The sequence below is a fragment of the Daphnia pulicaria genome, chromosome 7 (assembly GCF_021234035.1).
Source record: "Daphnia pulicaria isolate SC F1-1A chromosome 7, SC_F0-13Bv2, whole genome shotgun sequence".
Lineage (NCBI taxonomy): Eukaryota > Metazoa > Arthropoda > Branchiopoda > Diplostraca > Daphniidae > Daphnia > Daphnia pulicaria.
Genome location: NC_060919.1, coordinates 5,976,916 through 6,002,805, shown reverse-complemented (window position 1 = coordinate 6,002,805; position 25,890 = coordinate 5,976,916). Strand labels below are relative to the sequence as shown.

Here is a 25,890-nt window from a genome sequence, read left to right as displayed (position 1 = left end):
GGGTGGAGGTGGGACAATAAAGCAATTCTTTTTCATGTTAAAGTTTATAAGTCTTGGAGTAATTTATAACAAAGTAATGTTTAGCAGATAAAACATTATATTTCTTCGCTATTACTTATAAAGACATTGCAAAACATCTTTTTCTATCTCCCTTCTCTCAAAAATTCCTGTGAAAGAGACAAACACAACGTCTGACATGAACTCCTTTGTAACGCCAACCTAAATGTCAAGTTAACTGTTAACTCTAAAATCTTTGAGTGAACACTAAACAGTACGTCGCTTTCGTAACTTACCCTGAAAAAGAATTCCGTCTAAGCACCAGGATATGTCCTATGAAGATCAACTAGAGCAGCAGTCACCTTCAAAATGTGAAATAGACAAAATCCAACCAACGGAAATGTCGAAAGGCTAAAAATTAAGGGATGTCTTAAAAGATTTTTATCCGCATTAAAATATTTATTTTCTCAATAAACAACAACATTCAAATCCCGATGACTAGTAACTATTAAAAAATAACCGACAAATGTGAACACACCATACACCAACAAAATTCAAAATCTTATTTAGAAGTCTCCTTGTTATCAGCTGGAGAACCGTAGGTTGTAGTGTAATATTCAGGTGCCTTAGCAGTGTAGTAACTCGGGGCAGAGGAATACTTCGGAACTTCGGTGTGTAGGTCGGAGCAGCGCAAAGTAATGTTATAATACTCGGGAGCCTTACTGGTGTAGTACTTATGAGCCTTAGTCTGGTAGTAGCTTGGAAGAGAGCAATACTTAGGTTCCTTGCTGTAGTAGACTGGGGCAGCGTAGTGCGGCTTCTTCGGTGTTGTAGCTAAGTGTATAGGATATGGTGTAGCAGACTGGAGAAACTGTAGTGTTTCTATTCAACTTAGTACGAAGGAGCAGCTTCTGTGTAGTAAGTCGGGACTGCGTAGTACTTGGCCGCCTCAGTCGTGGTTGTGTAGATCTGGGCAGAGTAGTAGTTTGGTACTTCGGGGTAGTATTCGACCGTTATGGTGGAGTAATAAGATCAAGCGTAGGTGTAGTAGGATGGGGAAGCATACGTAGTCGTGTTGTACTCCGGTGCCTTGGTGGTGTAGTAACTCGGGGCAGAGTAACACTAAGCGGCGTCGGTGTAGAATCTCGGGGCAGCGTAAGTTGTGGTATAACACTCCAGCGCCTTACTGGTGTAGTAACGGTCTTTGCGTATGTTGTTGCTGCGTAGGAATAAGGCGGCGGCGTTGTGGTTTGGTATCCGCCATACCAAGGAGACATCAGTACACCAGTGGTCGACCCAGCCATCAACGATACAACACCCAACAGCAGCACAACACTAAAGTTAAAACAATCAATAAATTTAAACATTATTATTCAATAATAAGGAATAACTGGAACATTAATAACAAGAAAACATAAAAAAATAGGATTGATACAAAAGTCAATGAATATAAACAGAATATCTACCCATAATTGCGAGTTGGTTACACGATGAGGAATGCAGTTGGTGATAGATAGTGCGCTGCAGTTGTTGCCGTGTCGGAGATGCTCACTCGACTGATTTCCTTCACCTTTTCTCTCTCCTTTTATACGATTTTTTTCTCACCCTCACCTCTGAAGCCTTGCGGCTATTCTACCTTCTTGATAATGATGCAAAACGTCCCGTTCTCACCCAACCTCTACACCACTGCATGACACGTTTTAAGTAATGATCTCCATGACCTTCGAAGGAAATGCAAACTAACCTTTCCTTCTGCAGGTAGACGTTGCTGGGGATGGGTCTACAAAAACAAATATCAAAACAAATACCAAATGGCTGAACCTTGCGGCTATTGTACCTGCTTGATAATGATGCAACACGTTTCGTTCTCACCCAACCTCTACACCACTGCATGACACGGTTTACGTAGTGGCGCCTAACTAATTTTAGAGTTGAAGTGTCTTTTTAATATTAGAAATATTGTCTCTAGTATATCCAGTTTTTAGAAAAACATGTCCTTTTGGCAAAATAATGTATATTAAATCTGAACAGTGAGCTTTGGTAAACCAGCGGTCCAGCCTATATAACCTCTTTTATTATGAGAAAAAGTTATAACGAATTAAAAATGTATTGTTTGTTTTATTTGTAATTACAAATTATTGTTTTAACGGTCTACGGTATCAAAAGGCAATACCACGCATCCAAGAAAACCTTTACCGTTCCAAGGTTTAGGAATAAGGGTGATTTGCATGAGTACCTCCAATCGCCGAATGCAAAGAGGGATTTCACATTCCAGTCTGTGCTGAACAATTTGTGCTAAATCTTTCAAACTGATAAAGTTACTGGCTCGTAATGATCCGAATCCAAGGATGAGATCGTCGGCTTTAAGCCCCTTTAATACGTAAAATAATAAACCATTAAATATGATATTTTAATTTTTTTAAATATTTCAAGAATGTATTGGCTAATTTTACTGCTTTGTCTGCTGGGGATCCTTCAGTTACTGCTCCTATTTTGGCAAAAGGGACTGTGTGCTCATCATATTCATTCAAGAAAGATGTCTTGCTGTTTTCATCGATTCCAGCACCCTCTCTCTGCTGTGCATGAAGGTTATGTAGAACACTTTCAATCTGATTGGTTAAATTCTTCAAGTCATTTCTTAGGCCTGTTGACAAATATGTTTCATAAAAATTCTTATAAGTTACAAAATGTAGATATTTACATATAACTTTTTGACGCACGGTTCGAACTTGATACACATCAATATCTGAGCGTGGAAATCCTTCATTATCCACAAGAGGAGCAGTCATGTCTGTGTTATTCTACATAAGAAATGGTCAGAGCACTTTTATATGGCTGCACAATTTATTTGAACAACATACCGACTTCAAAACATCCAAGAGCTCTACAAGTTCCGATTCCATTTTTTCTTTAGATGCCATTAGTTGTAAGGCAAACTCTCTCGTAGGCCGATCCATCTTCCGCTTGTTTTAACTGAAACTAAAAAATTATTACATATTTAACATCTAACAATGAATTGGCAATTGTGAAACAATAACATACAAATTTTTTACAAGTCACAAATCCGATCGTGAGTTGTCAATAGAGAAAGCAGACGATTTTTGAGTTTACCTTTTCATCCGCTAGACGTCTTCAGAGCACAGCCGGGAAAGCAAATTTGAATTTTTCAGTTTTATGACTTTATCTCCATTGTAATATACCTTTAAGTCTAATAAATATATAACTAGTAGAGAAATTAGTAATATTTTATAGTATACCTTAGTATAATTCTCGAAAAATGGGTTTAAAACATCACATTAAGAGAGAGCAAAGGCAGTCAATGATACAAAATTGAAGATTCAAAAGCGTAATAGTTAGATCTATAAAGCAAGCAACCGGTTATTGACATATTTAGGAACAAGGTAATAAAAGTATAAAAGGAAAAGTTATCACACATAAAAATTATTTAAAAAGTAAAAATACTAAAATGAAGCTCTTAACAATTTCAACTTTCGAGAAATAGGCGAACGATAAGATAGTAAAAGGAACATTGAAGTTTGAAGGCTTTTTTTTAAGTTAAAAGGACTAGCCAAAATTTAGTTTAAACGGCATCTACTTTTTTACTAGATGATATTCGAGGACATGAAGATTTAGAGCGCTTGAATAATACTCCATCATCATATGATGGTTCGTTTTGGGGTTCGACGTAAGAACGCGGACGAAGAAGCCGTGCCGTAGAATCACCCTTATGTATGTTAAAATGCAATGAAAATTAATAAAAATAACAAAATAGAAACTTATGCGTGATTTGTATACCCTAGCAGCTTGGGCACCACGAACTGTTCCACGAGCTCGAATCATTTCTTGCTTGATAATAATTTCATTGGTAAAGTAAGCTTCTTGGCGTATGCGTTCAGAGAGCTTTCGCGGTACATCAGGTATAATCCAGTGGATAGCCATGGTGACGAGAGCAACGACATTCTGGAAGACCAGGACGAAAGTCAAACGTGCCGCTAGGATGTACCAAAAATCGGCAGTGAGCTCATACTGGTTGGGGTTAGATTCATTGTTTCGGATCCAAGGGGGTTCCCTTAAATCACGGTACCTTATTCATTCAAAATTTAAAATTATAGTAATAAAAAAATTAAGTCATGAAAAAATGATAAAATCAACCAGACCTGCAAACCTCCACAACCTCAGTCCCGTTAAATAATTGTTGCGTATGATTAAAGTGGGAAGTTTTGAAATAAGACAAAGTGTAGTTGACGTATCCTTCAAGTGAATGATCTGGGCTATATTTCAGTGTGTAAATCAGCCGAGGGATAAAATCGGATGTGAACGCAATGATCAGCCCCTTTAGAAAAAATCGACCACATTCTATTATGACCACATTACGCATAGAAATTATTTAACTTACGTTTGTGGCCACAGACAGTTTGCCAAGACAGTCGAGAATGGTGTACCAGACCCCAATATCTTTCACGCGTTGAGCCACTGGTCTTCTATGCAAAGTCAATATCTTACGAGCATCCAATCGCATCTCAAGAACGTTGTTGAGTAGCGCGAAGAGCGGCGCAAGAGGGAAAGCAGCCACAAAGATGGTTACAAACCCATATTGCAAAACTAGAGAGAAAAATTAAAGTAAATTTAAAAATGAAATTAATGAATTAAAATTAGACATTTATTTACCCATTTCAAGATACTCGGCGAAAAGAGCTTCACTACCCCAAGCCACTAATTGATAATCTTTGGCCCACTGAGCTCTGTAAGCTTGACTTTCCTTTGGCTGTTTGCCCATTCCAGTTTGAACTCGTATTTTGTTAATCCATTTAAAAACCATCCTAGAAAAAATTATCTCACGTAAGTTGAATTCACTGATTATACTTCCTTAAAACTTACGGTAGAACCATTTCCATGCAGGTGTTCATGGCCTGTTTTCCAACCATAATGATGGCAAGTTGGATGCACAATTCCACAAGACAGCCGCCAGTGCCGCACTGTGTTTTAACGATAGAATTTATTTAATCGTCGATCAAATTTTAATAATTCCACTCAGGAATTGAAACCAACCTCCTCTTGACGAAATCCGAAGAAACGGTTGTACTTTCCTGGATAACCGATGAATTTGCCTTTGAAAAAGGCGATGTAGAAGATAGAAGCGTAGTGGTTAACAAACTGTAATAGATACATCTTCAACGTCAGGCTGTCTTCAAATTCACTTTGAGTTCTAGGAAGCTCTTGTTCCGTAAGCCACAGGGCGATTTCTGTAAAAAATTTTTTTTTTTTTAATTCGGTTTGAATTCTAAAGGATTTTATGTGATAAATTTCGTACTTTCATAGAATCTGTTGAAAAGCAGGATGCAACAGAGATTAATGAAGGCGGCTGTGGCAGTTGTTATCAGCATAGCATTGGCTGTAATGTTCTGATCGTTGTGAATAGAAAGCGACGCCAACAATGACATGCGGTAGAGAATGACTCCAATAACAGTTGCCATTGCCATTGAGACGAGAAGAAGGATCAAAGATCTTGGTCCGACAAGTTAAAATAAAAAAACATAAATTAATTGTTTCTAATTTTTAAATGTTAGTTGTTACATGGATAAGAGCGCGGCTGGAAATTTGATTCGCCAGAACGGTACTCGTGGTTCCAGTGTTTGCGTTACCACATTCACTCTTTTGGCTGTGACGTGAGCCAAACGTGCAAGATATTGTGGCCGCGGATGTTCTTCTTGGTGATCAAAACCGGTCAAATCCCAACGATGAGTGATCTCGGCAGAATAACGTTTCCACATTTCCAGAAACAAAACGGCCCAAAAGGACATGAAGACGGCGAAAAAGACTGTAGTTCCGTTGTCGAAAAGGTAAGCGGCTCTTGAGTGTAAGCACGTTTCAAAAATGTACCAAAAATCACAAGAGTTATCGCCCGAATAGTCACAGATGGGGCACATGACGACATTGAATCGGCCCGAGCAAATTTCGTTACTGGGGATGTTGTTTTGCAAAGACAGGAAGCTAAAAAGGAAGCAAAGTAATCCAACGACGGAAGCAAAGAGTAGAGTGTGCGTGTAGAAACCAAGCCATGCAAAATACAATGCAATCTTGACGCCAAAGTAATCCTTAACATAGTCCAATGGCTGATAGCGATGTAATTTGTTTAAGGCCGTCCACTCGGTTCTCAGCAGACTGCGCAAATTACCCTCCACATGATCACTACCCTGTAACAACATAGAAACCGCTTATTAGACAAATTAAGAATAAATAATAATAATAAAAAAAAAATTGCATTACATCATGCAGTGGATATGCAGCTGAATAGATTCCTTCAGTCAGCAAACGTTCGATACCAAAAGCAAATTCATCCTCAATTTCTTCTTTGAAGCGCTTGCGTTTAAGAATGAAGTCTACAATTCTCGAACGAATAGATGATGTAAAAAAATCTTCATCTTCCGCGTTGAAGCTATCAAAGAAATGTTTAAAAGTTAACATTTGCAAAGCAGTTTAAAAAATTGTGTCGAATATTGTTACAGATATTCTTTATCACGACTGTAGACAGCTGAAAAACGTTGTGATTTCACTGGAAATAAAAGGGGGTCTGGCCGAAAGTAATCTAGTATACGATCGAAACCAGATTTCACTTCACTCACGATTTCGTTGGTTGCATTATGGAATTGTAACATTCCTGGGATCTTTAAATAAAAACTATGGTCAGTTAATTCAATAAATACATAATTTTCTAATGTTGGTTTATACTTTTAACAAGAATTCCATTGAGGTTGAACCAACACAGTTGATCACATCTTGTTCCACCTAAATATACCTTGGAATGATATAGGTATATGGATATTTCTTAATCAAAATTGTGCACCTTTTTCATTGGCATTCTGAGTTTCAAGATTTCTGCATAACGTCTGAGTACTTCATCAGGAGCATGCAGTTTAATGAAATGTAGTGAGACTCCAGGGGTATCCACATATTCAATTTGAAGTCCTTCTTTTTCTAGGTTATTCTCAAAAACATCTCTCTTGAAATCAGCTTGCTCAGAAATATTTGAAGGTATTAATTCATCCCACACTAGTACAAAATCAATTTTCCGGACACCATCATCAAAGAATAAGGTTGGGTTCTGAAAAGAAACAATACTTATTCACAGGATGTAAAGAATGCGAAGCATCTAAGGTCTTATTTACATGGTCGTAGAGGTCTTTCTTAGCGCCTGTTAATTTTGTGCTATTGCTTTGAACAAATTTTTCCTCATGGCACCCACTTACTAGAGATTCATTTGTACCATCTTCCATAGAATCTAGAGCAGCATTAAACTGCCCATCTCTTCTATTCGTCACATGTTCCAACTCGATTGATCTTTTCCGAACTTCAGATCCTGTTTTGTCATTTTTTGTACGTACATAGCCCTTATGTGAACCGCCACGATCCATTACCTTTCAAATAGAATAAACAAACACGTTAGGGTAACACATAACAACACATTGGAATGGGTAAGGAGAGAGTTAAACCTCAAGCAACTAAAAATAGAAAGTTTCAGATCCAGGGACTTTCCACATTTTCACCTGTTACCCAATGTATGTCTCATACCCAACCCATACACCACATTGTTATTGACAGGCAGAATAGTTTTGAAGGCCCCGGCAATAGGTACACAACTACGCCGCCTACGCTTCTTAAAAAAATTAAGAAACCTTTTTTAAATTTGGTTTTTTACTACTTAATTCACGGAAATACACCGCAGATTAAAAATTTAACACTCGTGATAAATACTCTTTTTCAAAACATTAGTTATAATTATTATAAAAAATGAGTAGAAAAATACGAGCGGTCTGGCATTGGACATGGTTATTTTTCATAACAACCGAATGTCGTCTGCTCCTGCAAGCTGAAAATCCCGACTCCCGACTCCCGAGCTCGTTGGACTCACGAACCACTATTAACGAGTAAAGAAAGACGACTGACGAATAGTTGGCGGTTGCCGAACCTTATTTCCGCGGTTGTCAAAACCCGAATGTTCGTTAGCAACCAAATTGTTGCTAGATGGCACCATAAGAATACAAACAAACATTCTTTTTGAACTGTGAAGTGAGCGTCAGTCAAAGCAGTATAAAATAACAGTTATAACAATTTGTTTGGGCTTCATCGACGATTTTGTGTGAAAATGAGTGATGTGTCATTTAAAGGGGATCGCTTTATGGATCGAGACAAATTAAAGTTGATTCTATTCGATTGGTGAGTCCTTTTTATGGTTTTTGTTGTTTAAAAGTGTTGTATTAAAGAGATAGCATACATCAATGGCTACAGTTATCTAATAATGTGAATACATTTTCAGGCTAAAGGAAAAAGGAATTATGGGAGAACTACAATCATTTCTTCGAATGAGGATGGTTGAAAAACTTCAAAAAACTGAACTGGGATCAACTTCAAAACAAGTGAAATTCTCACCAAAGGATGACGCCATTAATGTTATGATTTATGAATACCTCAAGCATCACAAAATGTTCTACACTTCATCTGTTTTTGCCAGTGAGTGCTTATCTATCCAACAGTCCAGTCCCCAATATCTGGACAAGTGTGAGTGGAAAGACCTCTTAAATTCCTTGGGTGTAACAAGTGATAACATGGTACCTATTAATGATGGGAAAACATGTTTGCTCAACTGGGTAGTGGATGCTTTTGGCAAGATATCCAGAAAGACCTATGAAAGTAAATCTTGTCAATGCACTGACGAGTCTTCTAAGAAACTGCTCTTGAACGCGCAATCGCAGACACTAGACGTTGATGAGAAGATTTTAAGGACGCAGTTTGTCCAAACTCTTCCAGCTGTTAGTTTAGCTGAAACGCAAACGGATGAGAATTGCCTGTCTTTCCAACGCATGTCAACAGACTTGAATGACGAGATAACCAAACTGCAAAACAAATTGGGGAAATCTCAATCTGCTCTTGAGATGTGCAAATTGAAGTTACAAGATTCAGAAGACAAAATCGATTACCTCCTAAACCACAAAAACGATCGCGTCATCGTAGAAGATAATACGTTGACAAAGACGCAACATGCTCCTCCTGTTCCACATCAAAATGGGCGCAACCGAGTCGTGTGCCAGAAAAGAATTCAAGAAGCGTTTCGTTTCCTCAATCATCTAGATGGTCGTCTTCAGTTTTTGGATCAAAAGTATCACAGCGTCACTGCCCGAAAGAACAGTCATGATAACTTACGATTCTTACCCGATTCCAACATTTCTCCTGTGTAGTTTTTCTACAATCTACAAATAGTTTTGGCCCAATGTTGTAAATGGTTTTCTCGGGTTTTCCATTTCAAGAATAATAATAATTCAAAATTTGAAATAGTTGGTCCAAATCCCACGACAGAGTAAAAAGTAAATAACCAAAACTTTTATAGTCTTTGAATGTAATCCTATTGTTTTGTGACCTTCGTTTGTAGATACTTAATTCCTCCAGGGATAAAGTGGTAATCTCCGTTCCGTCACTATCGTTGATCGCTTGGGGATGTTTGTTTCTTTTTAATTCCACGTATTCGACCTAAACAAACAAATTTATGAATAGCGAAACTTTAGGGAAGAGGATTAAGAGGAAATTTGTTGTTTTGTTTATTTCATTTTGAAAATCGCAAGAGTTTTTCAGTAAATGTCAGAATACCTTGTTTTGTTTATGAGTCATGATACAAATAGGTCCTGTGTGTATATGAGTAATGTCTTATCCGTTCATGTGGGTTACTAACCTCTACGATTCCGCCCAGCATGTTTCTTTTGAAACAAATGCCAATCACCGAAAATACAGTATGTATATTAAAACTCGCTGTAAATTCTGTGTTGATTAATTTATTGATTTTTTAAATTGCGTGGCTGCTTCAAAAAATTTAAATTTATTATAGTAATTGCTAAATATACCCTTGTCCGCATTATTGGTGCACGAGTGAAATATCCATATAGACATATGCTGTCCTTGTTTGAATGAGAACGGGTATTTTTTTACCTGTGCCGTTTTAGGTTGCAGCGTTTGATACAGGTATATTTTTGAAGTGAGCCCCAGGCAATTTTTTTAGTTTGTTTTTTCTTCCGGGCGACAGCAACCAATGGTAAAAAGCCAGTGGGACCTGGAGGGCCGCGCGGAGAGCCTGCTGTTCTCCATTTTCCAAGTTCTGTTTGATACTTTGGTTGCATTCACGGTACGACTGCGTCAGGTGCTAGACGGCAGTAAACAAAGTGTTGCACCCACCCACATCTTTTTGAGTTTAGGAGGGCAACACTCGGTTTCTTGCTACTTTTAAAAGACAGTGATTCAAATAGAATTTCAGTTCGTCTAAATATTGTTTCTATCGGTGATGTCAAATTGAAAAACATTCCATTTCCAATAGCCGTGGTGCCAAACAGTTGAACAAAGAAAATATCTTTCGGTAAGCTGCCGTTTGCGTAACTCTCAAACTTGGATTTATTGTTCATTCAAGGTTTCTGTTTTTCTCTAGACTATTGTACATGGGAGACCTTCGAACCGCCTCGTTTTCAGCAACGATACGATGCTCTGATTGACCTTGAAGTTTCGACGAAGATCGGATTGTTATTTTTCTTATAAAAAGCCATCACAATATTTAGATATACCGTTAGAGTGAAAATGGATGCTTTGCCAGACAGTGAGGTGAGTAACATCTATGCATATTTTTTACCAATTAATTTTTCTGGTCTTTTTCTTTAATTGTAATTGTACAAGTCTGTTTGATTTGGAAGAACAAGACAAAAATTTAACAGTAACAATAGCTACAAAAAAAACACTTTTTCATTCAAACCGGATTTTTAAGAACCTGTCACCAGTTTGCATGAAAATGTTTTTTTTGTTTGTTTGTTTTATTATTATTTGTTTCTTTATATTTATAGTCTTGTTCTTCGATGTTGAAGAGAATTTAGCAATTATGCAAATTAATTATGCAATGCGCAACGCCTATAAATCCGAGGGTCGTTCGGTCGTGCCAACATTTCTCAAATGATAACCTACGTGTTGAATTATAAAATAAACGAACGACTATTGCGCGAGATTGTTTCACGACATCGAATGTAATTATATATAAGAGTTAAGTGCATCTCATTAGGGGGTGACTAAGGAAAACCAAAGAAACTCAACAAGGAAAATGAGGACAGCATTCTACTTTGATATTTAATTTGGTTTTTATGTGTGTGTGCAACAACCCATTCCGTTTTCCCGGTTCCTTATCTTGAATTTTTATTACTAACCAAACTTCTCTCAATGATTTAAAAAAAAACTTGACCTGTCGCAGCAATTAAAATTGTTTTCAAATTTTTCCTATTCAGATTCCAACAGAAATGGATAGTTCAGCCATACTTCTACTTGCAGAAGGCTTGGTTTTTCTACTGAGTCTTTTGCGCATCTTCGTGGTGTCTCTTGTGTTAGCGGTCAACATCATCGCCCTGCGTCGCTGTTCTTCCAGAGCTTCGAAATGCCACTGCCTCTACCTTTACGTTTCGGATTCAGTGAAAATATGTTCCGTGGTCTACATCACCAGTTGGATTCCCTTTCTCCTCTACTCGATGCTAAATGGCCGCTGGTTGCTGATCGACAAGCAAATCTTCTGCCTGATCCAAAACTATATGACCAATGCTGTCCTTTTGGTTCTATTGGCCATGGCAGCGTTGGCAACTCTCAGCAAAACACAAGGGGGTAGAAAAATGAGCCCGAAATCAGCTGCGGGACTCACGCTGGCTGCCTGGATTTTACCCCAGTTTGCTTATTTCGTCATACTCACTACCCTGGACAATGCTGCCGTCCACGACAATCAGGATTTTTATCTGCTCGACGACCTTCTGGGAACGACTGAAAAATCCACGCTGACGACCGGCATACGATATACAGTTGGTGAGTAAAACTCAAATTAGACTTTCCTTTTTTTAAAAGCGCTAATAAAAAAATGCAATTATGTAATTTTAGGCTTTACGATTTGCGGTCATAGCCTGTGTCGAATGGCGCTGACGCAGTACACTTTACAATACATGATAATCATCTTGCCAACTTGCTTGATTTGCGGAATTATTTACGCCCGCAACAAACGTCGTTTGCATCCGACTCAGCCAAACTACCGCTATTGCGAACCACTGACGCAAGACAGAGAGATTGCAACTACTGGTGAATTTTGGTTAATTATCAATTCGACTTTGGCTCAAATTTCTAATGATTCTTTTTTTTCTTTTAATGACAGATTGTGCAAATTGCAATTGCGGTAGAGGAGTGAGTGCCCTGGAGATGATTCTAATCGGAATTGTCGCGTGGCTTTTGCTGATTAGGCCCATGATTGTGTTCGTCTGGTCTCCTGAACACCTTTTCGACTTGGGCTCGCACATCCTGCTGAGCATAACGGCCGTTTTCACACCTATTCTTCCGCAGACGAAATCAAAACGCCATGTCAAAGTTTTTCGCATCGAACCGTTAACTGCCAATAGTCTTACGAGCAATGAATTCTCCCACGACAAAGCGGGATCGACGTAGTCAAGCCGGAACGAACGTGTACACGATGGGCTTTTTTCTTTATTGATACTATTTTTCATGCCTAGATGGAATGATTACATTTATACGTCAACACGAAACAAGGGGCTTTCTTTTTTTTAACTAGAAACGACGTTACAACAACCGTAAATCGATTACATTATTTTCGACAAGACAAAACCTTCTAAATTGCCAACCCAAAGTATAATATGCCCTTCACTTCCAAACCTTGACCACTCCGTCTTTGGAAGCCGAAACGATATACGACTGAGAGCCTTGTACCATCGTTATGTCACTGATGACATCCGCGTGGCCAGACGGAGGGTTGTAATCTGTCATGGTGATACCCAACGGGGGCGACGCTTTCAAATTTGTGAGGTTGTGAATGCCTGCCAAACCAGGACTGGAACCCAAACCGTCACAATAAACCCCGTGGGACGCCATCGGAGAAGAAGTGGGCTTCTGAGTTTCCTGGATCACTTCTACGCCATCCACAAGTCGCAAACTTAATTGATAACAAACGTGCAAATGATGAATCGAAATACGTGAAGTGCAATTTAAAAATCCACTTACTCGTAAGAGACGTCCTGATTTCTAATCGTGTCGTATGCACCTCCGCTTATGAGCGCCGACTGCTCAGGATTAAAGAGATCCCAGTAGCGCAACCTCAAATCGGATCCACCTGACAGAATGAATGGCTTGTTGTGGCCACCAATGCGACAACCGATGAAAGCCCCGTAGGAATTATGGCACGACCCCTGTGGTAGAAATGAATGTTTACAAGAAGTCGACACCGCAAACTAACAATAACTGTAAATCAAACCTGATAGGAAGAAAGTGGCGGAGTAGGACTGGCCCATAAGGCCAATGTTCGACTTTGGTTTTCCCAGTCCCAAATCGATATTTCGTTGTTGTGATTAACCGCTGAAATTAGACACGAGGGCTGCGTTGGGTGACACAGAAGGCGTAATACTCGAGCACCTCCAGGGTGATTCACCGAAGCAACTGGGAGCCGGAATCGCAAATCCCAGCAGATGTGAACACCATTGTCGGTCCCAATTGCTAGCCAGCTCTGACTAGGATCGATGCACATCGATGTTATGACTCCTACGTTTTATAGGACATTTAATGGTCTATTAATATTCATTCAACATTTTTACTTGGTTGTTTGTCTTTACCGTGTCTTAAATTGTGTTCCAATTTCCAAGCTACAGCGGGACTTCGTAAATCCCAGCCGACAATTGAACCCATAAGAGTAGCATAAACTAAAACTGACTGATTGCCTTAAAAATAAAATAAAAAAAATATAAAAGAATTTTTAGAAAATATTTTAAAACTCATTCATCGACAGATTTGAAATGTACCATAATCCAGGGATTGAAGATCGACAACCGATCCTTCCTGATTAAGGTCCAATTGTTTGTGATGAGTCAAAGTACTTCGAGTACTACAAGAGCCAGTTTCAATTCTGAAATAGATCAAAAACGTTCGAATTAAAACGTCAATCGCATCGTACAGTATATAATTGAATACCGCATAACGTGGATCATTCCGTTGCTCGAGGCACTTGCTAAAGAAGCGCCCGATTGGATCGTTGTCAATGACGTGATTCCGCTTCCCATTCTAAATAAATCGGTTAGGCATTAAAAGAATGCAAAACAAAATCATTAAACTAATAATCACCAACCTAGTGCACGTTTGCCTCGAACGATTAGCTACATTTCTGCCTTCGAACTTGATGCAATCCCAAATTTTGACGGACCCATCCATTGAGCCGCTAGCAAAGTAGGACGTGTTCCGAATAGCCACTAGCCTGGTAACGGCGGCTTTGTGTTCGTGAAGATGGGCAATGAGGACGCCTTTAGGGACCCAATTGGGGGCCCTGACACAAAAGGCTCGAGCTTCCACGCCGGATGCCACCATGCGGCGAGCCAAGGCGCTGACATGCTCCTGGGCCGTCCTACGACTGAGCAAACGCTGCAACTCGGCATTGCAAGGTAATACGCTACTATTGACGCGCTGTGGCCGGTATTCCGCTTCCGGCTGCAAAATTTCAGCGGATTCAAATTCCTTCCTCTGCTGATCGGGCAAAGCGGTCGGCGGTGGCCCGAACATGTGCAGCCATTCCTAACACGTAACGGGAATTTTTCAAACCAATGTCACGATTCAACGACTCAGATTTAAAAAAGAAATATTACCGGATTCATTTGAACAAATGTGGCGGGTGAATGATCGCTTAATGTTCGGTGATCAAACGACAGGGTTCGGTCTGGCTGTTGGCACTGCAACTGGGCGTAGTAAACCATGGCCTTCATAAGCATTTCCGTACTGTGCAAATCGACCGAACGGCTTTTCACAGTGCTGAGATGAATGACCGCCTGCTCGTTCCACGTTTGCTTGTGCTGCTCAACGACTGATTTATGTCGCTGCAATTTCAACACAATCTCCTTCATTCGCAGGAGTTGCTCCTCGGTGGTAGGATTCAAGCCTTCCGACCCGAGGCGACGCAACAACTGATATAAACAGGCACAAATATAGTTGAAAAAAAGACAAAGAAATGGAATAAAATAGGATTTGTCGTCTTACCGTTTTTATCGGACCATTAATTTCGGCTGGATGGGGGATCCAATCTTTGCCTGTTTTTCGCGATTCGATTCGTTCGGCCAAAGTAGACAAGAGTAACTGGATGTCGTGGCATTTGATCACATTGTCCCAAATCCCACGCGAGATTGGCGGTTGCAGTGCTTCCAAAAGCAAAGATTCTTGATCCATCTGGACGACGTGGTAGCGCAAGTAAGGATCGAGAATGGCCGCCAGGCGACACTGGACATCTACTACGTTCAAATTACGAGCAGCACAACAAATGAATCCCACGACAGCCTAGACAAACATTCAATTTTTAAAGCGATTCTTGATTTATCTGGAACAAAAAAATGTGTTATACTTACATATCGAATCCATCTATTCGGGTGTATGAGGAAGGAGGCTGTGTCATGAAGCAACCCCAGCAAGGTGGCCTTGGGCAAGAGCCCCAACTGTGTCAGTCCAATCATAGATTCTACAGCTTTGACGGCTACGAATTCTTCGGCATCACTTAGCCCTTGCTGTAGAAGAGGCTGGCAAATTGGAGCAGAGCACCAGCCAATGTAGGAGGCTACACCAGCCAAACAGTCGAAGAATGACCCTCGAAGGTGACGATCATTTTTGTCATTCAAAAACGTGATGACATGACTGAAGATCACGTCACTGGCTGTAAAATGCGACATTAGAGAAATAATTATTGACATTAATTCAATAACCAGGGATTGAATTGATTAACCTTACCTCTTTGGCGTCCGAAAAAGACGCAAAGTTTGGCCACACTATATTCTAGCAGAGTTCGCCTAACCTGAGAGTTTGAGTCGGTCAGCAACGAGGAAACTAAGGTCTGAAATGATTCCTGTGTGTGTAAAGAAGAGCGATAGATTAGTTCAACTCGCTGAGCTGAAAGCTGTGCAATATTGGAACGAAGATAAATTACCTGCAAGGCTTGAAGTTCACTTTCGAACCCGTTGGTGTTACACCAGTTCAAAGCACCACCGGGTATCTCACTGGTAGGAGTTGTGACGTTCGCTTCGACTCGCCAATGCGATAGTTCGAGGAACTTGAGCGCAATTTCGGCCAAGTCAGCCACATGCTGGGCCAAAGTGCAGCGAACGAGCCCGCTGGTGTCCTGCGCCAACTAAAGTGAAAGTTTAACTGCCATAGAATTGGAAGTGAAATGAGGTTAAAGTGGCTTACACTGTTGATGACTGGGAGGATGTATTCGCTGAAGACGTTGGCGTCACTCCGAGGAAGTCGTCGCACCGGGAATAGACTGGCCGCCAGTAATTTCAAAGCACTGCTGCGGACACGACTATTTCCATCCGACAACATGTGCATCTATTAAATTCGGCAAAGCAATTAATTAATCAGTCGGATTGATTTTTCTTTTTGTTCTACTGAAGTCAAATTACAATGTAAGGCAAAATTCTGTCTAAGATTATTTCGTCCGTTAGGTGCGGACATAACTGTTGCAAAATCACCAGCGCTTTCAATTTGGAAGAAGAATACTGGAGAGACCTGCAGAATTAAAAGAAAAATTTCATTGACGAAAATTGTATACCAACAATAGAAAATGTTAATAAATGTTACCTCAAACTAGATAATACGACATTTGCAATAATCAGTAAGCCACTTTCTGTTGGTGACAAATCACGGACCAGATCTGGTAAATCACGATGTATCCTGGCATGATAAATATATTATGCAATAATGTAGTCATTCAGAGAAAATTTTAAAAATGTGTGTAATACTTGTCAATTTTCGTATCGGCCGGTCCCCATTGCGGTTGAGTCAAAGTTTGCATGTATTCGTAAATAGATCCATAAAAGCACTCGGGGAACACATTTCCCCTCTGCCACTGTAGATACTCATCGGCTGAAAGACGTTTTTCTGGTACGAGTTGGATCATATTCAACAATAAATCCTACCCAGCAACAGAGATACAAAATTTAGAAATGATTCCATCGTTTTAAGAAGATACGATAATAATTTTGCAATCTTACTCTAACTGCAGAATCCTCCATCTTTTGCAAGACTGGAGACGTGGACATCTCCTGAGATCTGTATGCCAGTAACTGCGCAAAGTCGAACGGAGCTTGTCCTTCCGTAAATAACTCAATCAGCGAACATCTGATTAAAGAAACGAAGATATTTAATATTAATAAATGTAAAGTAGAATCTGCGGTGCAATGGTAAGAGTTGTACAATGAAAGGAACCACATACCCAGCAGCAAAAATATCCATCGTTGGGGTTAACTGGTAAGGAGGAATGAATGTGTCGACCATCATTGACTGGCTCATAGGAACCGTAGAACCATCCGGGGCAGCTGAAGTCATTTGAAATCTACGCAGATGACGAACGTAAAACCATTTTCAATTTCTAAACAGAAAGATGAAGGCGATATGAATAATATTACCGCTCCGGGGCAACATAACAAGTCCTTCTTCTCGAAGTATCAAAAAAATATGAAAAGTCAGCAGGGTTGTCTTCCGGCAAAAGAGCAGGCTTGTAGGAAGCAAAGTCTGTCAACAGTAACCAAACCCAACTGGTTACCAACATGTTTTCTAATTTAATATCTCCATGACAGATCTGCAAAGACAGAAAGTTGTTGAATATTTCAAAATCAATGAAAAGATTAAAACAGATACACTGCTCAGAAAGAATTTGGACATACCCCTTTGGAATGGCAATAGCTAAGAGCTTTTAGCAACTGATATGCTATCCATTTCTTTTCTAACAATGTCAGAAAAGGTCTTGTACTCAAGCGATCATAGCTATTTGCTTTCACATATTGCCGAATTAAAAAAACAGCTTTATCTGTTAACTAATGTACAATATGTAATTAAAGTCATGAATTTCTCAGTATTTTTGTTGTGAAAAATTGTGTTACCACTGGTTTTGCAAATGGTAAGCAGTTGTACTTTGGTGATAGTTCTCGGTTAAGATATTCCAGTTTCTCCTTGTGTTCTACTAATGGTAGCGTTGGATCATGGAGGACAAACACCTTGACAACTACAAGAGCTCTTTTGTGTCTTGCCCGAGCAACTTTGAAAAATCTAGTGCTTCCCAAACTGAAACAAAAACAAAAGGGATTAAAATTCTTCTCGTTGAATTAAAATTAGAATAAACATGGGTCCGACTCGTGTCTGTAAGTGACATTCTTTAACATTGACAGACATTAACATTACAATTCAGATGCAAATTTTCTTTACCTGGAATCATATTCTAAATCTGATAAGTCTTGAAGATAGTGTTCCACAGGTAGGATCTGTGTAGGAACAGTCCCTGCTAGTTGGTTCCCCATCAAATCTTTCTTTTTGTTTAGATTCACGTTTAACTAACCTATATTAATTAGTTACACAATATTTATATCACTGAGTAGAAATCAACCGAAATCATTTTTCTCCAAGAATCACAGATTCCCCATGTTTTGATTGACAAACAGCTGAGTGACCCACTCCCACAACCTTGCGGTAAACACTAAACAGTTAACTTATCACCTCGCAGTGAAGCCTCTTCTCACAACCCATTTCAAATTCATTCGATTTTCAAAAGATGTATTTCAAAACGACGTCATTTCTTACAGAGATTACAGCAATGATTAGATGCTATTTTGAATCGTCGATGAATTTACTATTGGTCGAGTTCATTGTATTTTATTTCTGATTGTTTTTCTCAAGTCATCTCCATCGAAATTAATTGTTTAGACAGAAACAGACAAATCTATTGGAGGGTACTTTAAATCCCCCCCCAATCGATTTTTGTTTTATTCAAGCGATTTTGAAGATGGGTATGAGTTTCTGCGCATTGCAGTAGTTGTAGCTTTCTTTTTAAATTGACTAAATATTGTCGAGTCACGATGTCAATTCCTGGATGAGCTGCTGCTGCTGCCGTCATCTTATTCAATTGCCGTCGCCTTCGTGACTCGACTCCTTTTTGTAACTCGGGCCTATAAACACACAGTAATATCGACCTTGATCCCTTTTTTCTTTTCCCCCCAACGGCTCTCATATACAGTCAGCGGTTGAATTTGAAAAATGTTGATATTATATAAAAAAAAAGACTCAACAAACTTTCGTGTCGTTGCCTAGTAGCTGCTAGCAGAGCCCGTGTAGGAAAAATGAAGCTGGCAATGACGCAAACGCCGTACACGCTGCTGCTGGCGAAACGCGGTATAATTTCCCATTTGGCGCTCTCGTCCCCCGCAAAGCGAATAAAAATTCTCAATGAATTCTCGAATCGATATGATCAAAAGTGTTCATCATGGGATTTCATGGAGGATATACTATATACAATGTCACTGTGTCGCCTAAACAATATTATAGGGCTCTTTCTTTTCCCCTGTTCTAAGCTCGTGACTATAATAAATCAGGATCGCTGGTATATATAAAAATACGCAATGTTTTTTGGGGGTACACATACAGCTACTTCGTTTACCTTTTTACTTCCGTTCACAAGAAACGAGTAGATTGAATTTGAGGTGCGCTCGGCTATGTCTTTATTATTAGTTGGACGTACTCACGCAGCAGAGCCGCCGCCCACGCACACACGCTTGGCTTTGTGGAGCAGCCCAGCATATAGCTCGACACTCTGATGGTATATATATGGCGGGCAAAAGTGCCGTAACGGCCACATGAGGTGCACGGGCCGTTAGTGAAGCGTGGAGCTGAGATTCCCAGCACTTTCGTCAGCCCGGTCGCTAATGCAGTTCGATCGATTGTTTCTATCGAAGCCGCAGCTCAGAATGAAAATGAAAATCAGACTGCTGCATTTTGGTCGAAAGTACCAACACCTTTGCAGGCCTTAGGCCTGTTTTCCCCGTGTCGTCTGCACGCTCGCGTAATTGGTAGATAAGGTCAATTTCAGCCGATATTTAGGTCGCAATAGAAGCCTTTCAAATTTGGATTCTGTTACGTAAAAATGTCGATGTAGTCGATGTAGCACACGACCCGTAAGACAATGTTCTATTACGTAATACCTATTGAATACTACGTACATCGGTAATACTGCACTACACTTGAATTTTATAGATTCGATTAGACTTATACTTTCGCTCAGACGGCATGGAATGCAATTTCCTTCTTATACAACCGGTAATATAGAAGAGGCAATAAGAAATTCGATATTCAGCCTATCGTAACGGCGACAATGATATAAGAAGCTATACAGTGTATAGTGTCCAGGATGTTCATTTCGATCTCACAAAGTAGAACTGTGCGCAATCCGATCTCCCCTGTTGTGCTCTTGGTTGTGCTACGTTATAACATGGCCGAGGATAAAAGGAAATCGGGAAAACATTGTAAACGTTTTGATCTATAATACACAGTGATATCGTCGCTTGTTTCAGACTGAGAGCAGCTATAAACATGTCCAAACAGAATACAACTATTAAATATACATAAGCGTATATATATTTATTATACTCTGCTTGTGAGCGGTTAATAATAATACATAGGGGCCCCTATGGCCAAAGTTTGATTAGTACATTTTATATTAGAAGCAAAATGTGATTATTTTTCTATACCGCTATTATTATTGTTGTCGGCGCATATTGCGTTGTGTGCGTCACACCCGTCAAAAAATAAAGGAACAACTGTGGATCTGTGTAGATAATATTAGGGCCGGTCTATATACAGCTCAATAACCTTATTATATTATATCAGGGCGGCTCGTGTCATCCGGTTTGTAGATTCACCACTCCCTGTTATTTGCAAATAACAACATGCGGGTATTTATATTTATTATATGATTATTTTATATTAGCCAACTGCGCAGCAGCATTTCCGGCGCTGTCTCCTCTATTCAATTCTATTCTCTATTCCTTATTTTTTCTTCCCTATTCTTATTGATATAGTTCACTGGCCTCTAGATGTATTCAATTCGAACTGCTCGTCGTATACAATCAAGTCCTGGCGTCCTCAAATGCTTGTCGGGATGCAACAGACGTGACGTGAGCGCATCCATTTTTAATTTTTTCCCCCCAACTTATATAAGCTGATGGTTTTGTGTGCTGTTTATATGCCCACGTGTGGGATCAAATCAAAAGGGCTACAACGCAGTTCGTTTTTCCGGATGGATGTTGTGGATCAGTGGATGTGCGCTTTTGTTATTGTGTTTTTCCAAAGACGCAATTCAAGCACATCAATTCAAATGAGCTGGCAATGCACTTTACATAGTTGGAATCTTGATTGTTTGGAAAGGCTCTCTCTGTGTATATAGCTATAGGCTAGAATCAAACAAATTAAATTTGTAGTCCAAGAGTTGTATGTCAAAAGGTCAAGAGAGATGACAGAAATGTCAACAGATGTAAAGCGGGTAATTCAAATATCTCAAGTCAATTACGCATTCTTGACAAGTTTGTTGGAGACGTTCTTATACACACATAGATAGAAGCGAGGATATATTGTGTAGGCTAGATACTGTACTGCGTAGTCTTATTGCGCTTCTTGATGGTGGGTTGCACACACATCATGAATAAAGATTGTGTGAATTCTTATAAATGTGTCCGTGTTGTGCTGAGTAGAATTTAAATGATTAATACATGAATTCAGCATGATGATTATATGTTCCAGCCCGAAACAAACATAATTTTGTTTTATTGAGAATAGCGTACATATACAGACTAGGCTATATATTTATTAATCTGCAATAAAACCCACAGGGTGATAATAATAGATCCAACAGTTTATTACTGCTGCGATGTGTGCAGGGCGTGTCAATATCAATATTCATATCACTTCTTTCTTTAAAAAAAAGGGCGGCCGACGAAAAACACATTAGATACAAAATCAACGATTCCAAGTAATTCCAAATGAAAGTGGTAGGGGTTTGCTATCATGTTTTATATATTCAATGGCACGGTAAAGCTTAACGGTGCTATAAATATAGTCCTGCGAGTAAAATGTAATTATTTGAGAATTATATTAAAATACATGATGCTATTTCATTTACATTACTTATACTGAGTACACTAAGACTATAGACCTATACCGAGTGCGTTATGCAATTATAAGCTATCGCCGTGAGGATGGTATAAGCTTTCGGAAATGCAGTCTTAATAAGGACTTTTGTAAACAGAGAACTTTAAAAAAAAACCTTATAGGATCTTCCACAAATCAATTTAAAGTAAGTTGGCATTAAAGTTCATTTTTCTTTTAGCTGTTAAATCATTGAATGTACGCATAACGGGTCTAATGACACATGCGAGGATTGTAAACATTTTTACAGGGACATAACTATTTTTTGATACTTTCATGGCCCATGGCTCGTCAAATAACAGCAACTAGCGCAACTATAATAATAGGAATAACAACGATTCGAATAATAAAACGTTATGAACGTTATATAAAGGGATCGTCAACAACAACGTTTTAAGGCTATCAAATAATATTCCCTTCTTTTTCTGATAAGGAGGTCGCAGCAAACAAACAAGTTAGCCTTATTACGTATATAGACGAATGATGAAGGACTGTGTGTTTTTCACCAGAATTGCGCACTTCTAATTCAATATATATGGCGTGATATGGTTCCTCATGTCTACTAAATTGCCAACTGATTCTGCAATTGATTCTTTGGAACTAGCCTATATACACTATGTGCAGCCGAATTGGACAAGGCGTTCAATCAGCCTATAATATAGAAGTTGGTATTACACAACATATAGCCTATACACATATACGTAATTCAGTCGGTGCTGGGAAGTGGTCGGAATGAAACACCCCAATCAACGGGGGCGATGAATTTTCCAATGACTTATTTCCAACTCTATACTCGAATTATTTATTGCTCAAGTAGATTTCAACGTTGGCAAGTCCAAATACGATCGAATTCAATTCACAAAGAGTGTGAAACGGCTCTATATAGGCCTACTACAACGAAATTCACAATCTTTGGGATCATCTTTAATCCGATAAAGCCCGCGCTTTAAATAGAAAGCAGCTGCTGCTGCTGTAGTCTCCTGCTGCGCATGGAATACGTAGGTGCTGTACATATCAAATGTGAAGGGTGGGGGCGAAAGTAGGCCGACCATAAGGATCTACACAAGGTCTGAGTATACAGGCTGTTGTTGTGACAAAAGGGCAAGTGCTATATCTACACACTGTCTAGGCTAGCTTTTATATTTTAGGCTATATAGTACACACGGAACAGCATGGCGGACTATATAGTGTATTATTCGACCCTGCTGTGCTGTGCTATCAGTGCCCAGCACTGTGTAATAGGCCCACACCGACTATAAACGACCGATAATAAAAGGCACGTACGTAATAGGGCGACCCGGTGTGTAGCCTATAGACCCACCTGCTCCTAAATTGGAGCACACAGACTTGGAGAAAGACATTTGTGATTTCGGAGTCGTATATACGATCAGCCATACACAGCACAGGAAGCGATACAAGTGTCAGTTATTAAATACAAGAGTATATGTACAGAGCTGATAATATCACTGCTGCTGGGCAACCTGTTGTAATATAAACTCATAATGTCAATAACACAAATTTCAATTCTAATTGAAATTGTTTTTTTTTTCGTTCCTGGATTGCATATTGGCTAAATTTATGGCCACCATCACGTCCGGGATGGCAAATCCAAACATTTGTCCGCCAGCCAAATGTCAGACCGAGTATTATTATTTTTCTCAATGAAAAGAAATGTGTATATATGGCCTATTTCTATATACGTACACGTTCACGTTCAGCACGTGTCCCTACACATTTAAAGTTAGACGTGATGGACCTACATAATAGGAGCCGAATTGAGCCTGGGCACGCAAGCCAGCGACGACGACCAGATGGAAATAGCCGCACCGAAATAAAGTTTATTGCGGTGCACTGGCACAGCCTATGTACCTATATACAAACACACACACGAAAAGTCAAAAGGAGGGAACATTTTGATTGTCTTGGGGCGGCGCTGGTGCTGATGTGGGACGCAAGTTTTGTACAAATAGTTATTGTATATCCCGCGGAGGGTAACTTGTGCCGTGCAGCCATATACGTATAGCACTTGAAGGAAACACATCGACTAAATCTTTCTTATTTTTCTTGTTACATATATATTTGCTCGCCTCTTCTATACGTATCTGCTGCTGGTTATTCCCTCCCACGCACGATTTAATAGCTCTGCTAAAGCCTGTACACATTTTTTACTGGAGGCCAACTTTTACTCGTGGAAAAGACAGATGGCCCATTTTATTTATCTTCTTATATAGTGTTAGACTTAGGCAGCTGTAATAATTTATATAGAACGAGGAGGAGCCGGTGTGGTGGCAGGTCCTTCTCGGTCATTATTTTCAAGACGTTGCACTTTAATTGCTTGCAGGGTTTAAAATTTAACTATTTTCGAATTTGATTGTTTACCCGCAGTCAAGTGGTGAGCTAGAAAATCGAGCCTGATCTGCAGACGTTCTACTAATGAATTACTTAATTAACCCCAACTGAGTCAACAAAATATAGGCATAGCTAAAGAATAATCTTATACTCTGTAAAGATTGACAATCGACACCAGCATCAAATAGGATCAAAAAGGAAGAATAGAGAACCATTTGTCCTACCTTTAAGTCTGGGAAATGTGCGGCCAGGCATCCACAAAGTGCTCCAGGATCAGCTGAAGAGTTGAATCCACCAGGCGGAATAGGGTAAAGGGGGTCCTCGTGAATACACCCACACTCACATGGGCTTACACGAGGACCGAGAGGATTTCAAGAAAAGGGGGAGAAGAGATCCGTAACTCGACCGGTATAGTGTCTCCAATCAAGAGGGATATGCTGTGCATCTAAACGAAAATTAAAAAAATGAGTTACGAAAAAATATTGACAGCAGCAAGTAAGGGAATTTGAAAATTGGACACATTGGGTAAACTCTAATTTTTAATACACAGGAAAATTGAATGATTCCATACAAAACACTGTGTTTGGGCAAGTCATGCACTATTAAAATATCTAGCAAGCCGCAGGAATAAAAGTAACGAAAAATTATTACCCAAGTTAGATGATGCTGATATTGTTGGTGATGACAGGTTAATACCAGCGCAAGCAAAACTTGCATTTCGTGTTGTTATGATGGCTGGCTCAGGCCTAAAATCTGCAAAAAGGAAGAGGTTACACAGTGCAAACAAACTGCTGCCATGTAACGACAGGGGACTTGCATGAAAAATGCTAGTCAGGCACTAACATTTCACAAATTCTGAACAGGTTTAATTCTTTTTATCCCATTCTATTCGTATTCTTAGTTTTATTTACCTACGCTATAAAAAGCATGGAGTGAATGGATAACCGCGACAGCAGAGTTGACACGACGACCACATTTTGATCATTTTATTTTGTTCTGCTATTTTTCGTGCAACCACGGCACGTTTCCAAACAAGTGATCGTTCCTTTTTCTTTGTAATCTCAGACTTTATTTTTTATTTATTTTTTATTTTAGGTGTTGGTGCAGACGAAAATCTCAGACTTTGTCCCTTTTTTCGAAACTTGTAAACAAAACGATAGCAGACGACCCTTGCTTTAAGATATCGATAGGAAATGAAAAATCGACCTCCTAAGATATTTAAAAAAATTAAAAGTATCTCTTTTTTGTAATTTTTCTATGAAATAAATAACGAACTCAGTGACCTGGCGTCCTCTTTCCTTGTAGGGTGTCTACCAATTTCGGTAATTGATTAAAATTAGGCCAAGGCACGAGGCGAATTTTTTCAATTTACATAATCAACACACAGTAGACGACTAGACGCAAACCCGAGAGCAGCAGACTCAACTATAAACTATTGAAGTTTGACGTCTAAAAAATAAACAACAAACATATAATAATATCCTTTGAAAGACG

The 25,890-nt window shown here is 39.3% G+C and overlaps 5 protein-coding genes and 1 long non-coding RNA gene across 11 annotated transcripts; 2 read left to right on the top strand and 4 right to left on the bottom strand.

The window, feature by feature from the left end:
* Positions 1-2,140: 2,140 nt before the first annotated feature.
* Positions 2,141-2,786, bottom strand: LOC124348542 (26S proteasome non-ATPase regulatory subunit 9-like). The gene is made up of 3 exons (XM_046798773.1): positions 2,699-2,786; positions 2,451-2,641; positions 2,141-2,368 (listed from the first exon to the last, which is right to left on the bottom strand). Exons 1-3 carry the CDS (start codon positions 2,784-2,786, stop codon positions 2,141-2,143), a joined length of 507 nt encoding a protein of 168 aa, XP_046654729.1.
* Positions 2,787-2,858: 72 nt separating this feature from the next.
* On the bottom strand, positions 2,859-7,922 carry LOC124349428 (anoctamin-1-like). 6 transcript variants are annotated; one of them, XM_046800021.1, is made up of 17 exons: positions 7,802-7,922; positions 7,164-7,412; positions 6,842-7,099; positions 6,727-6,783; positions 6,502-6,662; positions 6,265-6,433; positions 5,572-6,191; positions 5,309-5,502; positions 5,047-5,240; positions 4,876-4,973; positions 4,666-4,817; positions 4,394-4,599; positions 4,155-4,330; positions 3,793-4,081; positions 3,255-3,721; positions 3,058-3,197; positions 2,859-2,976 (listed from the first exon to the last, which is right to left on the bottom strand). In XM_046800021.1, exons 1-15 carry the CDS (start codon positions 7,820-7,822, stop codon positions 3,578-3,580), a joined length of 2,988 nt encoding a protein of 995 aa, XP_046655977.1. In that variant the 5' UTR covers positions 7,823-7,922; the 3' UTR covers positions 2,859-2,976; positions 3,058-3,197; positions 3,255-3,577. The 6 variants fall into 6 exon arrangements, with proteins under 6 accessions (XP_046655977.1, XP_046655979.1, XP_046655976.1 ...); XM_046800023.1 differs by having other exon boundaries at positions 3,109-3,197; XM_046800020.1 differs by having other exon boundaries at positions 3,058-3,721.
* A 152-nt stretch (positions 7,923-8,074) lies between these two features.
* LOC124349869 lies at positions 8,075-9,257 on the top strand. The gene is made up of 2 exons (XM_046800788.1): positions 8,075-8,211; positions 8,312-9,257. Exons 1-2 carry the CDS (start codon positions 8,141-8,143, stop codon positions 9,228-9,230), a joined length of 990 nt encoding a protein of 329 aa, XP_046656744.1. The 5' UTR covers positions 8,075-8,140; the 3' UTR covers positions 9,231-9,257.
* LOC124350447 lies at positions 8,754-9,400 on the bottom strand. The gene is made up of 3 exons (XR_006920970.1): positions 9,205-9,400; positions 8,973-9,131; positions 8,754-8,888 (listed from the first exon to the last, which is right to left on the bottom strand). It is a non-coding gene; the product is annotated as an uncharacterized LOC124350447 (long non-coding RNA).
* Positions 9,401-10,159: 759 nt separating this feature from the next.
* On the top strand, positions 10,160-12,587 carry LOC124349834. Its single transcript, XM_046800723.1, has 5 exons — positions 10,160-10,393; positions 10,463-10,632; positions 11,301-11,862; positions 11,935-12,129; positions 12,203-12,587. The coding sequence occupies exons 2-5, from the start codon at positions 10,609-10,611 to the stop codon at positions 12,487-12,489; spliced, it is 1,068 nt and encodes a 355-aa protein (XP_046656679.1). The 5' UTR covers positions 10,160-10,393; positions 10,463-10,608; the 3' UTR covers positions 12,490-12,587.
* Positions 12,509-18,543, bottom strand: LOC124349391 (phosphoinositide 3-kinase regulatory subunit 4-like). The gene is made up of 22 exons (XM_046799952.1): positions 18,283-18,543; positions 17,961-18,141; positions 17,745-17,894; positions 17,487-17,659; positions 17,294-17,413; positions 17,073-17,199; positions 16,821-16,993; positions 16,660-16,752; positions 16,482-16,587; positions 16,267-16,407; positions 16,007-16,207; positions 15,811-15,925; positions 15,435-15,736; positions 15,073-15,366; positions 14,685-14,999; positions 14,174-14,613; positions 14,020-14,109; positions 13,851-13,954; positions 13,665-13,769; positions 13,310-13,593; positions 13,060-13,244; positions 12,509-12,991 (listed from the first exon to the last, which is right to left on the bottom strand). The coding sequence occupies exons 1-22, from the start codon at positions 18,372-18,374 to the stop codon at positions 12,703-12,705; spliced, it is 4,080 nt and encodes a 1,359-aa protein (XP_046655908.1). The 5' UTR covers positions 18,375-18,543; the 3' UTR covers positions 12,509-12,702.
* Between the last annotated feature and the right edge of the window lie 7,347 nt (positions 18,544-25,890).